The 16,846-nt window shown below is 52.1% G+C and overlaps 1 protein-coding gene across 1 annotated transcript in view; it reads right to left on the reverse strand.

Moving 5' to 3' along the window:
* The window catches only part of SCAPER (S-phase cyclin A associated protein in the ER), a 412,160-nt gene that overhangs the window by 75,533 nt on the left and 319,781 nt on the right, over nucleotides 1-16,846 (reverse strand). Inside the window, exon 25 of the mRNA XM_062206396.1 lies at nucleotides 14,207-14,330. Coding sequence (XP_062062380.1) covers nucleotides 14,207-14,330 — 124 coding nt within the window. The remainder of the gene's footprint in view (nucleotides 1-14,206; nucleotides 14,331-16,846) is intronic.

Raw genomic sequence — 16,846 nt, forward strand, 5'->3', positions numbered from 1 at the left:
ATTTTATTGTATTTCAATTATAAATTGTCTCAAGTGTTTTAGCCACTGAGGTCAATGGGTACAGCCGATGAAACCTCGAAACTCACACCAACACACTCCAGACACAGTTTGGGATCAGGCTGCAGCAACCTGTCGGCACATTTCCTGTTTCTACTTTCTTCCTGTAAGATATTTTATTTGTTTCAAAGGTAGAGTAAGAGAGAGAGAGAGGGACAGATGGACAGAGATCTTCTATCTGCTGATTCATTTCCCAAATGGCCATGGCAGTTGGGGCTGGGCCAAGCCAAAGCCAGGAGCCAGGAACTGCATTCGGGTCTCCCACGTGGTTGGCAGGGACCCAGCGGCTTGGGCCACCTTCCCAGGCACATTAGCAGGGAGCTGACTGAAGTGGGGCAGCTGGGACTCGAACTGGTATTCACATGGCATGCCGGTGTCGCAGGCGGCAGCTCACCTCGCTGCGACACAACGCTGGTCCCTAACTTTCATGAATTTCAGACGTTTGAAGATTGGAGGTTACTCTGCAAAGTGTCGCACAGCTGGGTGTGCCAGCAGCTTCCTCCCGGTCAGAGCCCAGGTCCCAGGCAGGAACACCACACGGGTGAGCGGTGTTCTCCCTGCGGCCTCGCAGGCAGCGGGCAGTTCTGATTTGTGCGTTACAGACGATGTTTAACCACTTGGGCAGCTACAGTGTGCCAGGTTTTCCCACTAGAAAACTACTCTTTTACTTTGTAATTAATGAAAATTTCTTAGAGCTATGCTTTGGAACTACGTCCATATTTAGCTCCCATCAAACTTCCAGTCTTAGGAAGGGGGCATCACCTAAGAGTTCCACAAACACAGCGTTTCTCTGTCACTGCCGTGGATGGTACCTGGAAGGATGATACTTGAAGGAGGGATACTTTATTCTTCCCTAATACGTTCAAGTACCCAAGGTGACATTTTTCTCATTTTTACGGTTTTGCTTTAACTGCACCCAAACATTTTGATATATGTGATTATTCTTTTCCCCAAGCTCTGAGGTGAGATCTAAAAAGTTATATATTTAAGGTGCACAACATGGGTTTTGATTTCATTACTTCCATTTGATGTTTAAAATTTTTGTTTTAAATTGTATTATTCCTGAGTTTCTTGTAAGCATCCCTAAGTCTGTTTGTAGATTTTTCTCATTGATTTCTGCCTTAACTGTATCACACTCAAGAGCACGTGACTGTGCACCTGTACTGACAGCTGCACACCTCCCTCTAAGCACTGTCTTCTAAACAAATGCTGGGCTTCCATTAGTGTGCAGCTCAAAATATTTTACAAGCCCTGCTGTGATCCTGAAGATACATTCTGCAGTTCCAGTTCTATCCTACTGTGTTCAGAGAGCCTGCGGACTGCAGCGTGCCTCCGCCTAGCGCCCGCTCTATCTGCACAGAAGTGCACCCTGGTTGTTGGCAAAGTGTCCTGGGGACACCAATTAGGCCAAGGTGGTTGATACCGCCACTGTCCCTCAGCCGTGCCTTCACTGACTTCTACACTTGATCTTGGCCAAAGGCCACGAAGCGATTTCACTGACTGTTATTGTGGCTGTGTTATCCGCTGCAAAGGGGAGGTCGTTACATCTCCACCCAGGAGAAGGCTTTCTCTCTCCCTTTAACTCTGTTTTTGCTTCGTGTTACTTTGCAGCTTTACGGTTAGGTACACACACGTTTACAAATGTCGTTATCCTCCTGCTGGTTCGATTTTATAATGATATGCGATTATCTCTCTTTTTATTTACCAACACAGTAACATTAAACTTTACTTCATTTGATATTAAAACATTTGGTTCAGTTTTCTGTTTACTATAAATGTTTTTTTCACACACGTACATGAAACTTACATGAAGATACTTCACAAAGGTCATGGAAGAACAGAATTAAAAGAAGTTTATTTTGGTGCAAAAAAACTGAAATTCATGGATAGTTTTTTCAAAATATGAGTATTTCCACAAGCTTTGTGAGACCCCTTCATATACACAGTATAACATTTTTGCACCAAAATAAACTCATCTTTTGATTCCCTTCTAGTAACTTTTTGAAGCACCTTTGTATTTTTTTAAAGATTCATTTATCTATTATTTGAAAGAGTTACACAGAAGGGGGCTGGCGCCGTGGCCCACTAAGTTAATCTTCCGCCTGCGGCGCCGGCATCCCATATGGGCGCCGGGTTCTAGTCCCGGTTGCTCCTCTTCTAGTCCAGCTCTCTGCTGTGGCCCGGGAAGGCAGTAGAGGATGGCCCAAGTTCTTGGGCCCTGCACCCGCATGGGAGACCAGGAAGTACCTGGCTCCTGGCTTCGGATCAGCACAGCTCCAGCCGTTGCGACTATTTGAGGGGTGAACCAATGGAAGGAAGACCTTTCTCTCTGTCTCTCTCTCACTGTCTGTAACGCTACCTCTCAAATAAATAAATAAATTAATTAAATCTTATAAAAGTGAGAGAGAGAGGTCCTCCATCCGCTGGCTCACTCCCCAGATGGCCGCACGGCTAGAGCTGTGCCGATCTTAAGCCAGGAACCAGGAGCTTCCTCTGGGTCTCCCATGTGGGTACAGGGGCCCAAGGACTTGGGCCATCGTCCATTGCTATCCCAGGCCATAGCAGAGAGCTGGACCAGAAGTGGAGCAGCCAGGACTAGAACCGGTGCCCATATGGGATGCTGGTGCTTCAGGCCAGGGCGTCAACCTGCTGCGCCTCAGCGCCGGCCCCAGCACCTTTGTATTTATATAGAGTCTGTGGACATCTCACGTAGACAGCACAAGACTGAATCTTCCTTTTTATCCATCCCAACAATTCCTGCCTTGAACTGCAGGCCTGGGCACACTTTCCTGCACGTCACTGCTGAGACACTGGGTTTAGGCCTCCTGTTTTATTGTTATTTTTTCTGATTGCCCCCTCTGTGCTTTATCCTCCACTTCTTCCTTTCTTAGGAAAATCTGGACACATTTTAAACATCCTATTTAAATCTACCTATTGGCTTCCAAGCTATTTTGCCACTGAATGCTCTACAGGTTTAAAACACACGCCGTAACTTTTCAGGGGTGACTGAACTTGATACTGCACCGCTCTGTGTAAAACGCAGACAGCTTGTTGCCCAGAGGAGTCAGTTTCTGTCCTCTTCATACTTTATACTAATCATAAGCCATACAACTTACATATGTTACATAAGGCAATGTTTTTTTTTTTTTTTTTGCTTTAAAGCATCACATAGGGGCTGGCGTTGTGGCGTAGCAGGTTAAGCCACCCTCTGCAACCCCGGCATCCCATGTAGGTGTTGGTTCAAGTCTCAGCTGCTCCACTTCTGGTCCACCTCTCTGCTAGTGCGCCTGGGAAAGTAGCGGAAGATGGCCCAAGTGCTTGGGTCCCTGCACCCACATAGAGGACCCAGAAGAAGTTCCTGGCTTTGGTCTGGCCCAGCCCTGGCCATTGTGGCCATTTAGGAAGCGAAACAGCAGATAGAATCTCTCTCTCTCTCTGTCTGTCTCTCCTTTTCTCTCTGTGTTTCTCTGTAACTTTGCCTTCCAAATAAATAAATAAACAAACAAACAAATCTTTTTTATAAAAGACAAAGAATGAAGAGCAGTGGAAATGGAATTCCCCTCCTTTCCCTGTCCTGTCCTGTCCTTTCTTTGCGAAGTAGAGGGATGTGGAGAAAGCTCCTACCCACTGGTTCCCTCCTCAAAGGCGCGCAATGGTCCCTGGCCAGGGCAGAAACCAGGAGACAGGAAGTCCACTGAGGTCTCTCACATGAGTGGCGGGGACCCGGCATGAGCCAGCACCACCTCCTCCTGGGGGGCATGAGCAGAAGGCTGGAGTTCGGGGTGCAGCCGGGTGTCAAGCCCATCACAGGGGTATGGGCGTCCTACACACTAGGCCAGATGCCTGCCCCCACTCCGCCCTTCAGACTAGACTAATTCTACTTACTACCGGCTCCCTTCCGCTCTTCAACCCACTTACTGACTTGTTTTTGAAAAATTTGAACTACTGTTGTAAATAATTTTTATTTATTTATTTATTTACGACAGGCAGAGTTAGACAGTGAGAGAGAGACAGAGAGAAAGGTCTTCCTTTTCTGTTGGTTCACCCCCCAAATGGCCACCACAGCCGGCGCGCTGCGCCGATCCAAAGCCAGGAGCCAGGTGCTTCTCCTGGTCTCCCATGCCGGTGCAGGGCCCAAGCACTTGGGCCATCCTCCACTGCCTTCCTGGGCCACAGCAGAGAGCTGGCCTGGAAGAGGGCAACCGGGACAGAATCTGGCGCCCCAACCGGGACTAGAACCCAGTGTGCCGGCGCCACAGGCGGAGGATTAGCCTAGTGAGCTGTGGCGCTGGCCTGTTGTAAATAATTTTATACTTGCAGCTTTCCCTAATGTTAATATCCTACACAAGTACAGTACAGTTTGCTAAAACTAGAAAATTAACACTGACACAACACAGCAAACTAACCAACAGCCATATTATAATTTTGCCAGTTTTTCCAGTAGATCCTTTTTTCAGGGGCTGGGATCCAACCCAGCCTGGCTGTCACACCTCTTGCCCAGGAGTTTCTCAGTCCTGGCATTGTGAATAGTGGGGTCAGGATATTTTGTGGAAAGCTCCTCTATTTAGGCTTTTCGATGTGCAAGACCGGAAGGGCAAGGCATGTCGGCACGTCCCGTGACTGGTGCACCAGCTCTGGTAACATGCTTACAATTCTATCCACCAAGTTTATTCTCTAGGAAATTATTATTGCTCTGTTTGTAAAAATAAAATGTATCTTACAAAGGGCTCTTTGAAGATTGTGCAAATATTCTGTTTCTTCATACTTCTGTCCGCTGATTTCTCCATCCACTGACTACTCTCTTCCATGGTGCTGGTCAGCTAGGCCTGCAAGCTCACCCACACTGTCTGACTGGCTGCGTCCTGAATGTGGCTTTGAGAATGAAGCCGTGCGCCTGTCCCAGCCTCCCTCAGCTGTTCCTAGCAGCGTGCAGAGTAACAGTGGGAGAGATGCTGGACTGGAACTTAGGGACCTCACCTTGCTTCCTGGTTACCTTGGTAATAGCCCCCTGCCGTGTCCTGTGGCTTCCCTCTCTCGAGTTCACTGTTACCTTGTGTTAACAAGGAGGACAATTCTGTCCTGGCTGCTCCTCTTCCAGTCAAGCTCTCTGCTGTGGCCCGGGAAGGCAGTGGAGGATGGCCCAAGTGCTTGGGCCCTGCACCAGCATGGGAGACCAGGAGAAGCACCTGGCTCCTGGCTTCGGATCAGTGCGGTGCGCCGGCTGCAGCAGCCATTGGGGGGTGAACCAACGGTAAAGGAAGACCTTTCTCCCTGTCTCTCTCTTTCACTGTCCGCTCTGCCTGTCAAAAATAAATAAATAAATAAAAAAACAAGGAGGACAGACATAGGCCAGACACCAAGAAGGCCCGTTCCCAGCTCCGCCACCAAGACACAGGGCATGGCAGGCCTAGAGATGATGAGAGAACAGGCGAGGCCCCCGGCCACTTCCTTCCTCACTACGCGGCTGAGCGAGCACCACATGGAGACGCCAGAGGTAAACAGAGCCCAGTGGTGCCAGCAAGCACGTCGCCACCTGTGGGGCGGGGGCTTCTGCTCCCAGGTACTCAACGAGGGAGCCCACGGTATGGGCCCTCAGTAGGTGAACACGGGGTGGCGGATGGGAGCTGCAGGCCCGGCTGCTACCATGAGACTCGGGCACCTGGGCGGCTGCGCACAGGACCGGGTGGGACACGACCCCGGCTGCTTGGCCGCACGTGGGGCTGTCGTGCCACCTTCTGAAGAGCTCACCCGTTCCTCTGTGACTCAACGGTATCCTATCAATTATTCAAGGTTTGTACATCACTTTTCAATTAACACTCTCCTTGGCTCCAGAAAACACACACACACGATTTATCAGCATATTCTCTCAATATTTCATAAAGAACAGGTCACTAGGAATTAAAAATAAGACTGCTCATAAAACATTTAATGCCTTTTAAAATGCCATGAAACACCAAGAAATTATAAATCTTTTAATTAACTGCTTCTTCAGTATATCCTACTTGGGTGACAACACCGGGCCTGTATAAAATTAGAGGCACAAAAACGTTGCTGTTTAAAATGTGTCAACTTACTAAAGGAGGACGCTGAATTCAGTTCACGGAAGGCAGGCCGCAGCCGGGGGGCCCGGGAAAGCAGGATCCCGGCCGTGGTGTGCCGCGGGGGGCTGTGTATCCCTTCCCAGATCAGCACGCTGGACCCTGCAGATCTTGTCCAACTCTCTAAGTCCGCCGGGTCTGCAGCACTCAGTGTGCATCAGCTTCACTAGTCCCTCCTTGTGGGAAACACACACCAGACTTGCCCTTCGATCCATTTTCAAGTATATATTATTCCTAACTATAAGCACACTGTCCTCAAACAGATCTCTAGAACTGTCTCATCTTGAATGACTGAGACTCTACACCTAGTCCACGGCTCCCCGCCCCACCAGCAGCGCACAGACACACACAGACAGACACACAGACACACACACACTCCCTGTCCAGGGCGACCCCCATCCTGCCTTCTGTTCCTATGAGTCCCCCATACAGGGGAACCGTGCAGTATTCCCCTCCTGTGTCTGCCTCGCTTCCCCTGGTGCAGCACATCGAGGTTCGCTCGTGTTGGCACACGGGACAAGACTGCCTTCCTTCCTTAAGACTGAGTAGTACACCCCCCCCCCCCCCCCGATGTACACACTGTGTTTTCCTCATCCGCTGCGCTGCTCGCAACGGGCACTGAGGGTACTTCCACCTCCCGGTTTCTGTGAACAATGCCACGATGAACAGAGCGCTGCAGGGATCCACTGGAGACCCCAACTGGAACTCTTTCGGATGAGTATCAAGAAGCAGGACGCCTGGGTCCTAGAGCGGTTCCGTGTTTCCCTGAGGGACCGCCACACTGTTTTCCACAGTGGCCGCAGCATCACGCGTTCCTACCAACGGTACAGGAGGCTTTCAATCTTGCCACATCCTTGCCAACAATTATTTTCTATTTTTTCCTTTGTCTTTTTTTTTTTAATTTTTTTTTTTTTTGACAGGCAGAGTGGACAGTGAGAGACAGAGAGAAAGGTCTTCCTTTTTTGCCGTTGGTTCACCCTCCAAATGGCCGCCGCAGTAGGCGCGCTGCGGCCGGCGCACCGCGCTGATCCGATGGCAGGAGCCAGGTGCTTATCCTGGTCTCCCATGGGGTGCAGGGCCCAAGCACTTGGGCCGTCCTCCACTGCACTCCCTGGCCACAGCAGAGAGCTGGCCTGGAAGAGGGGCAACCAGGACAGGATCGGTGCCCCGACCGGGACTAGAACCCGGTGTGCCGGCGCCGCAAGGCGGAGGATTAGCCTAGTAAGCCACGGCGCCGGCCCTTTGTCTTTTTGACAACGTCATCCTAAGAGGTGTGAGTTGGTTTGTCACCGTGGTTTTGACTTGGATTTTCCACATGATTAGTGGTTGTGTGAATCTTTCATATACTTGCTGTCTATTTGTATATCTTCTTTGGAGAAATGTCTTTTTTAGTCATTTGCACATTGTTTGCTTTTAAGAATTTATTTACTTGAAAGGGAGGGAGGAAGGAAGGAGAGAATGAGGGAGGGAGGGAGGGAGGGAGGGAAAGAGAGAGAAGGGGGAGGGCGCTGGTATCTGCTACCTACTGGTTCGTTGCCCTAAGACTTGCATCAGCTGAGGCTGGGCCACGCCAAAGCCAGGAACTCTGGATCTCCCACAGGGTTAATGACAACCCAGGTACTTGAGTCATTCTCTACTGCCTCCCCAGGTGTGCATTGGCAGGAAGCTGGATCGGATGCCAAGGTGGCCCTCAAACCTGGGCGGTCTGCAAAGGGATGTGGGCAGCTGAGTGGAAGCCTACTCTGCTGTGCCTCAACGTCTGTCCTATCTACCCATTTAACAGTTTTATTACGGCAGAGAAACAGAGAGACTGGGGAGGGGGGTGTGGGGAGGAGAGGGAGAGAGGGAGCGCAATCCCATCTATGGGTTTACTCCCCAAATGTCCACAATGGCCAGGGGACGGATCTGGGAGCTGGGAACTCAATACAGATCCACATGCGTGGCCTCCGGGGTGCAGGAAGCTGGCGCTGGGCACGGAACCCAGGCACTGCACCAAGTGCCCATCTTCAACCGGATTTTTTTTCTCATTTGGCTTTGCTGTTGTAGTTCCTTACGTAGTTTGGGTATCTACTTCTGTCAGTTTATCTGAAGTGCTATTGCAAAATACAACAGACAACTTCAAGCCACAGAAACGGGTATCTCCCAGTGCAGGAGGCTGGGAGGTTCCAGGCGGAGGTGTCAGCGGATTGGGTGCCTGCGAGGGCCGTGTTCTGCTTCAGTGCTTTCTAGCCGTGTTGTCCCGTGGTGGCAGGGGCCAGGCAGCTCTCTGGGGCATACTGAGGGCGCGGATCCAGTCCTCGTGATCCAATTTTCTCACAAAGCTTCCTCCTGGTGAGCAGCTTTCCACACGTGGATTTTGAGGGGGACACACACATGAAGATCACAGTAGTGTTTATCAGACATGCGGCTTGCACAGAGGTAGTTCCTTCCATTCTGAAGGTTGATGTTGCACTCTGTGGGTCGTCCCCTCGGACGTGCACTACGTCTTCAGTTTAATCCCGGTTATCTTGGTTGGCTTTTGTTGCCTGTGCTGTGTGAGTTTTATCTGAGAAGTCACCACTAGGATCAATGCTATGAAGGTTTTCCCCTAGGTTTTCATCTAGGAGTTCCATGGTTTCAGTAATTCATTTCAGTATCCAATCCCTGTGGAGGTGAATTGTGGATGGTGTGAGCTAAGGGTCCAGCCTCACCCTCTCGCATGTGGACCCCCAGTCTTCTCGGCACCCTTTGTGGAAGCATATCCTTTCCTCCTCGGGTGTCCCTGGCAATCGTGTCGAAGATCAGGGGACGAGCAGTTGCACGCGCCACTCTGTTCTCTCTCGGCCCACAGGGGCTCTGCCGAGAGATCTGCTGAGAGTTTGACGGGAGCTCCCTCGTGCATGACAAGTCGTTCGTCTCTCATGGCTTTCAACATTCGTCTTGTCTGCTGACTGTGTTATCTCCTATTTCCTAGTGTGTATTTTTCGGGTATTCCTCTTATTTGGGGTCCCTTGGACGTCTTTAATCTGCATGTCCATTTGCTTTCCTGGATCTGGGAAGTTTCCAGGCCTCCTTTCTTCACGTACATTTTCTGCCTCTCTCTCTCTTCTCCTTTCGGAACTCTAATAATGTGCATATAGGTCTGCTTGACAGGGTCCAATAAATCACTTAGACTTTCTTCACTCAGTATTTCTTTTTTCTGTTTTGTTCCCTTGACTGGGAAATTTCAAATGACCTGTCATGTCTTCTGTGTCATCAAATCTGCCCTGAAAGCCTTCAGTGAGCTTTTCCGTGTGCTTGTTGTATTCTTCAAAGTTTTTGCTTCTTTTCTGCACTTCCCGCCTCTTGCTGAGGGTCTCACTGTGCTCATGGACACTTCCTTGAGCTCGAAGAACATCTTTACCATAGTTACTTTGAATTCTTTGCCAGTTAATTCATCCCTGTATCTTCAGGGTTAGTTTCTGGAGAATCATTTTGTCCTTCTGTCTGGGCCCTGCTTTCTGTTTCTCCACGCATCATCTCTCTTGTTGGAATCCACACACTCGAGCTTAGACTTCTCACGGCCTTTAGGAACTGGCTACATACAGGGGAAGACCCTCACCCAGCAGCTCAGCTAGAGATTCCGGGGGTCCCTGGAGCCTCCTGGGGGGATGCAGTTTCTCTGAGCCCGGGTCAGCATCTTCTCCCTGAGGGAGGCCTGCCACTGTCCTTCTCGGACGGCCACACCGTCCACGCCCTCTGGGACCAGCCTGCAGCCGGATGTGTTTCCTGGTTCTCAGCTGCCCCCGACAGCTGCTGGCTTCCGGCTAGTCCTACAAGTCAGGCCCTGCGGCAGCCCTCCAAACCAGGGAGAGCCGGGCACTGCCCCGTTCTCCTTCCTCCCCGCCCCCTCCTGACAACGTCACCCTGGCTGCGGGGCTGTGGGTCCCCTGCGGCTGCAGCAAGCCGCCCCTTCTGTTGTTGGGATTCAGCACTAGCCCGCTGACAGGCGGCCTGGCAGGGCTGGAGTGCTGGACACACGCTCCACTGTTGTCCCCAACCAGGAGGTGGCCGAGAGGCCAGGTGCGCTCCTGGCACGAAGGCTGCTGATGCTGGGGAGCGGTGAACCTGGGTGAAGGGAAACAGCTCTTCTTATCCATTTCAACATCGCTGTTCTTGGCTTCGAGCTTGCCTGGGGGTATCACAATTCCTTGACTGGCTTCCGGAGCTCTCATAAAGTACTTTAACTTCTGCACTGTTGTGACATCGGTGTCTCCGTGGGGGAACCAGGGCTGAGACGTCCCATTCTGCCTCCTCGCCCATTGCACTGGCCTTTTTACTGCCTTCCAGTGCGCATGTCCGGTCTCCGTGAGGAGACATTTGCAGGCTGGAGGCCTGCTATTTTCTGCTCTGGAACGATCCTAGGCACAGACAAGTTGCTCAACAATTACTTAATGACTGAAAGAAGAAATCAGCCTGAACGTCTCTTAAAGCTTCCATGCTTCATGGCCGATAATAAATCTGCGCTAGCTTCCCTTCCCAGGGGAGCCCTGTCTAAATGAGCTGGTTTTGCAACGTTCCAAATAATTCCCCAAGAGTGTATCCTAAAAATGCTATAATGCAAGGAAAAGAGTCTACTCTGGTAGTGCCACACTGCTAGCTTACCTTTTGTAAACATCTTAAGCCCAGGATTCTAGAAGTTCTATTTTCTTCAAGGCATACTGAAATCCGACTTCTTCTCCAAAGCCTCTGCCATTCCCGAGGTAGAATCCATCCATTCATTCACTCATTCATTCATTCATCAAACGTTCACCAGGCACCTGTTCCGGGTCAGGTCCTCCACAAGACGGCTTGGGCTGCTCTGAAGCTGTGACGACTCTAGAGGGCTTCTCGTAGCTTTCCTGTCTATGTTTGCAATTTCTTCCCCCAAGTGTGGGATTCCAGAGCGAACGCACCGTGCCCACATCACCTCTGCACCCTGGCATCCACAGAGGGTTCTGTAAGTGAAGTGAAATACCGGCGTGCTCACACAGCCGCCAAGTGCCTGGGTTAGAAGGAAAATGTCTCCCAAACCACCTGGGCTTGCCAAAGAGCCAGAACTGCCGAAGCACCCGTTCATCGCTATCTTATACGTTCCTCCATGTCTCAACTAATTCACTCCTTGATGCTTTCATTTTTCTATTCCTGATGGGAAGTGTGGTGGTGACTGTCCTTGTCCTTTACTTAGAGGGTACCAGCAAGTTAGTGGTCCATGTTTCAGTTATACCAGTTAGTAAGAAAAATGAAAAAGTACCCAAGTGGTTTCCAGAAATCACTCTCACCAGCACTGCCCACCTCCCCCCAAAAAAGAACAACAACACAACAACCAGGAAGCAGCACATCCTATCGCCGCAAACTCACGCACAGCAACGCTGAGGACTGACAGCTACGGACTACAGAGCCTAACAGGAACGGAATACAGCAGGAAGGGCGCGGCCAAGGGAAGGAGAGAAACAGATGTCCCGGGGTCCCGGTCCCACACGGAGTGACACTCACAGAGCAGAATGAACACGGAGTGTGGGAAACACACCGACGGAGAGATCAGACGCTTCTCTGAGCGTCCAGAATCCGTGAGGTCGAAAGCAAGGGGATGTTCTGCAAAGGAGACGCGGGCTCTCAGAGCCGGGCGATCGATGAAGGTGCCTGTTAGTGCCTGGCCCGCGGCTGGCACTTGAATGACAGCTACTGTGAGGAGCTCAGGACTCGCGCAAATGCCTCTCCTCCGTGACGCCTGGCAGAACCACCGCACGCCTCCCCCTGGGCGCCCCAGCCACCTGTGCTGGGTCTGACTGCGTCACCCCGCAATGCCAGCACTATCGTATGCACAATGTGATCCTTTGGGAAGGAACTGAGCCTCGGGCATGGGACCAGCGCCCGTCTGAGCTGGGGCCAGAGAGCTGTTCCCTCCTCCACTGCGAGAGGACACAGCCGCCCGCAGCCCAGAACCACGCACACGGGTGCCCGGTCTCAGTCCCTGACCAGCGCCCTCCAGAGCCGTGAGGAGCGACTGTCTGCTTGCAGCCACTCAGCCTACGGTGTTCCGTTACAGCAGCCCGACTGAGCCGGCGCCATCTACGGCTGTTCCTGCTCCCAGAGATGTTTCTGGAAGGCTGGGACCACGTGCCCCGCTTGTCCAGACTGGAATCAGTAGGCCCTCACTCATTACTAGGTGAGAGAACGCATGAACCGCCTCACAGGATGTCTCTCAACCAGAATACTTTTTCTCTCGGGCAGAACGGTTTCACTAGGAAAGGGGCCGGAGCCAGGATGGAGGGCTCTTCCTGCACGTCTCGCACACTTCAGATGCCCGTCCCTTCAGGTACTTCTGCTGTGCGAGGCCACGTCTCGCTCTCTTCGCCACCAGAGAGCAGGTTTCACAGAGCAGATGCTACCAGGTGACGCAGCGTGGGACTGTGGAGGCACGGGGTTGGTTTGTGCAGGTTTCATTCTTATTTTGAGATCATTCTAAGCCAACAACTAGGTTGCAAAAATAGTCGTGTTCCCTTCACCCGTGGCCCCCTCTGCTAACATCTTACAAAACCCTAGTGAAATGACTGAGGGAGGAAGTTAACACTGGGCCAGAAAGAGCCGCTGTCCTACAGCCCTTACCTGTATTTCCGTTTTCCTACTAATATCCTTCCTCTGATCCAGGATCTCACAGAACTTTGGTTATTACTGCCTATTCTCTGTGTTGTGACAGTTCCTTTTTTTTGGTCTTTCATGAAAATGAAATTTAAAAAGAATATCAGTTGTTGTAGAAACTGTCTCTCGATTTGGGCTGGCCAGAGTGAGGCTCGACTCTTGGCTCTCTGACTTATATCTGTGTCGCCTTGGGCAAGTCAACCTCTGCGACTCAGGTTTCCCAATCTGTGAAATGGGACAATAACACTTAAATTGTGAGGCTATTCTCATAAATGAGGCAATATGTATTAACATATCCACAACAAATGTTAATTTTTTTTTCTCCTTGTCCTACCTTCCAACTATTTCTGATAGAACTTCTTGCTAAAATACCTTACTCTGTTTTAGCCCCTTCTTTTTCATGTAGCCTTCGACTGGTGACTCGCTGCACCACCCTGAACAGCCCCTGCTGCGCTGGGCAACAGCTCCGGGACAGCGTTCTCCCTCCAGCTGTGCCCTCGCAGTGCCAGCATGCCTGAATCTACTGAGAGTCAGGCCCTGCCTTAGGGTCCTGGGGCTGTGACAAGGTTCCCCCTGTTCATGTGGCCCTGTGGCTGCAGGGGAAGACGGACAAGCAAACAGTAACCCTGACTCCTGGCCTCAATCCTATGAGAGACGTACGTCTAGGACCACACGAAAGGTACATTTAACCTGGGCTTGGGGGAGGAGTTCGCGAAGATGGTGTCGTTATGCCTGCTATGGGCCGCACAGCACGTGGGCATTAACCAGAGGCAGGAGGCGAGAGGTGACGGGCGCCTTCCACAGAGCGGAGCTGTGAGACCTGCGCTCCGTGTGGAGTCCATCGGCTCTGCAAGCCCTCCAGCTGGCGAGCGCCGTTGTGCCAGCCGCTCAGGGGCTCAGAAACCCGGCCAGGGCACTTCCGGCCCCAGGGCTGTGCCGACAGAGCCGACCCCGTGCACGCTCACGCAGCTTCCTCCTGCACCACCTGCCAACTGCAGTCAAAGTTCCAGGCTGCGGCGGCCGGCCGCCTGCCCCCACTGCCCTTTTTTGCTTCTTCTTTCAAATCCAAGTGTCCACCAACGGCTCCGTATGCAGCTGACCTTTGAGCTGAGCAGGTGAGGGGTCTGAGGCTCTCCCAGCACTCAGGGCGGTGGCCTCCCAGCTCTGCCCACAGCCCGTCTAACCACGTCCCCATGGTGTTTTCGAGGTGTTCCCAACCTACTGCCCACTGCATGGCGGGCCTGAGGTGAGTGCAGTACAACCTGTTGGAACCATCTAGAGGCTTCTCTCAGGGCCTGGCTTACCCTCCCAGTCATCTTCACCGCCCCCCCCCCCCCGCCCCAATCTGGACAGGAAATAAGCCAAGTTCCTTGCGTCCTCCCCACAGGAACCGGTGGCCTGGCATTCCATACCGTCAGCTGGTGCATCAGGAGGTCCATGAGGAAGGTGATCTTGTTACTGAACAGAACGTCCGTGCAGTTTTCCAGACAGTCGGTGCAGGCCAGGTTGTAAACACTGACGGCGTTGCAGAGGGACCTACCAGGAGAGAAACACCGTTCGTAAAAACCGGGGCAGCTCTTCTGCAGGCGATTTAACATCCGTAACACCAACGGCACAAAAGCAACAGGTATGGGCTGCAAGCTTCTCTGAGAAACCAAGCACTTTTGGTTTTGGCTGATCGTCAGCTAAGGAGTAAAGCGTGTAACTTACAGCCCACGCCCACGCCCGGCGTTCCTTAGGACTCAATACGACCTCACTCATTTCCACTAGTGAGAGCGGCACACCATGGAAAGACATTTACCTGGTACACCCTTAGGTTCCAGGACCAGAAAAAAAAGGGAAGAAAGAAAAAAAAAAAACTCTGTCTAAGCAGCAGCTTAGATGTCCTGGTCCAGGCTAAGGGCGGGTGATGGAAGAAGACAGGGAGAGCTGGAGCCCGCCCTGTGACACAGGACTCCACGGATCTGGGGTGTGGGCACTCCTGCTGGGAGGCCCCGGGGTACAGGAGCCGAGGAGCACATCGGCCCTGGAGGGAACAAGAGACACATTTTCCTCTAGAGGATTAAAAAAGTGACACGCCAGTGCCGACAGACGCTCTTGGAGGAAGAAGCACAGCTCTCGCCCGCGGCTCCCACAAACTGTCCCCGAAGCCGGCTTTGCCTGAGTGAATCTGAGTGAATCTCCTGCCTCAGGCCCACGGACAGCTTCTGATTTGTCCTCACAACCAGGCCTCCAGGGCAGTGTCTTAAAATGTGACCCAGGGACCGGCAGCATCAGCCTTACCTGGGAACTTGTGAGAATGGCAAGTTCCCAAGCCCTGCCACCGACCTCGTCACGGAAACTCTGGGCAGGGAATCTGTGTCTCGAGCTCTCTAGGGAACCGGATGCCCCTTCGAGTTCCAGGTCCACTGCTCCAGGACAAGGGCTCTGCACTCTGAGCCCTGGAATCAACTGCAGACCTCTGAGAATCGGTGCTTGCCCAGACTCCTCCCCAGGGGATGAGCTGGGGGGGGGGGGCTCCTGACATCTGCACACTGCAAAAGCTCTGTGCACAATCCAGCTGTGCAGCCACAATTGCAAACCACACGTCTGAGAAGCGCCACGGGAACAAATACCGAAGTTCCCGTGGTGTGCCGGGTACCGTGCCGAGGTACGACGGATGAGCTGTCTGTTCTTGTGGAATGGGTGCTCGGGGGGAGGGCCCTGCTGCAGTCGTCTGTCTGTCTGTCTGGGGCAGGTGCACTCTGCTTCTTAGGATCAGTAGGTTCCTCACAGTGGGGCACAGCAGAGCACACTGCTTAAGATTAGATGCCACAGTAAGATGCTTCTAAGCTAGAGCTCCAGTTCCACTATCCAAGATTGTAGCAAGTGACTACCTTAACGCCACAGCAGCCAGTGTTGCACCCACAAAGCCAGAATAATACCACGTAAGCTTCACAGGGTTGTCCTGAGAATTAAATGAGACAATAGATGCGAAGTACGGAGGGTGGTGCCTGGTGCATGGTTAGCTTCTTAATCAACCGGAGCCCTTACAGGACAAGTTATTAAGGTCATCAATCTGACGAGGATCAAGGTAAAATGAACTGTTACTAAACAGAGGTACGTTAAAGCGTGCTAAGAGAGGCTGATTTCCAGGACAATAAAGCACAGTGCCTCTCCAGATTCCCCACTGCGGCGTACTGGCACGAACGGTGGAGGACTCCGAGTTGAGGGGAACCGTGAGGCAGCTCAGGCAGTCCCCATCTCGCCCTGGTTCCTGAGAAATGGACAGGAAGCTCCCGGTACCCTGGGGACCCACGTCTTGGGGGAAGGCTCCGCCTAGCAAATCCTTCACAAACGTGAATCAGCACCATTTCCAAGACTGTTTCTCTTCTTAATCTTAAAAATAACATGCACTATGATTATAAAAGTAATTTTAAAATAACTGTAACATTTAAAAATAACAAACAGGTCTCCTTCGCCTGTAATATTCTGCAGCACGGGCCTGGGTTTCTAAGCAGAGCGTCAGGATGTGCAGGCGCTTCAGTCACAGGACAGGGAAATCAGAGCGGCGTGGACTGACGCTGGAGCTGGGGACCCGGGGCTCCGCCTGGACACCACCCCACCGAGCTGCTTAACTTGGGAACTTTAGGAATAGGTGATGGGCACCGCGGGGCAACATTCCCCAGGGAAAGGGCGTCTGGGGAGCAGCATCTCCCTGTGGGGACCGCACGGTGGCTGCTGACTCACCCTCCCAGGTGTTTTATTCCCCTCTACACACACCCCCTGCAGGGGCCGGATGAGTCCAGGACACTGCCTGTGGCTCTCGGCCGTGGCTGCTGTGGGGTGAGTTTTGGAAAAGTGAGACTCCTCCTGGTGTCCTGAGCCCTGATACACCTTCCCAGTCTGGGCTGTGCGGGGTGTGTGTGTGTGTGTGTGTGTGTAGAGCTGTGTGTGTCTAGGTCTAGCTCCTTCCTCACCAATGCCAGCCTCGGAGCGAGCAGAGCCCCCAGTGGCGACATCTGGTATTGCTTGTGGGGCCAACGCCTGTCTTCCTTGGTTTTTGAAGTACC

Source organism: Lepus europaeus, chromosome 11 (genome assembly GCF_033115175.1).
Source record: "Lepus europaeus isolate LE1 chromosome 11, mLepTim1.pri, whole genome shotgun sequence".
NCBI lineage: Eukaryota > Metazoa > Chordata > Mammalia > Lagomorpha > Leporidae > Lepus > Lepus europaeus.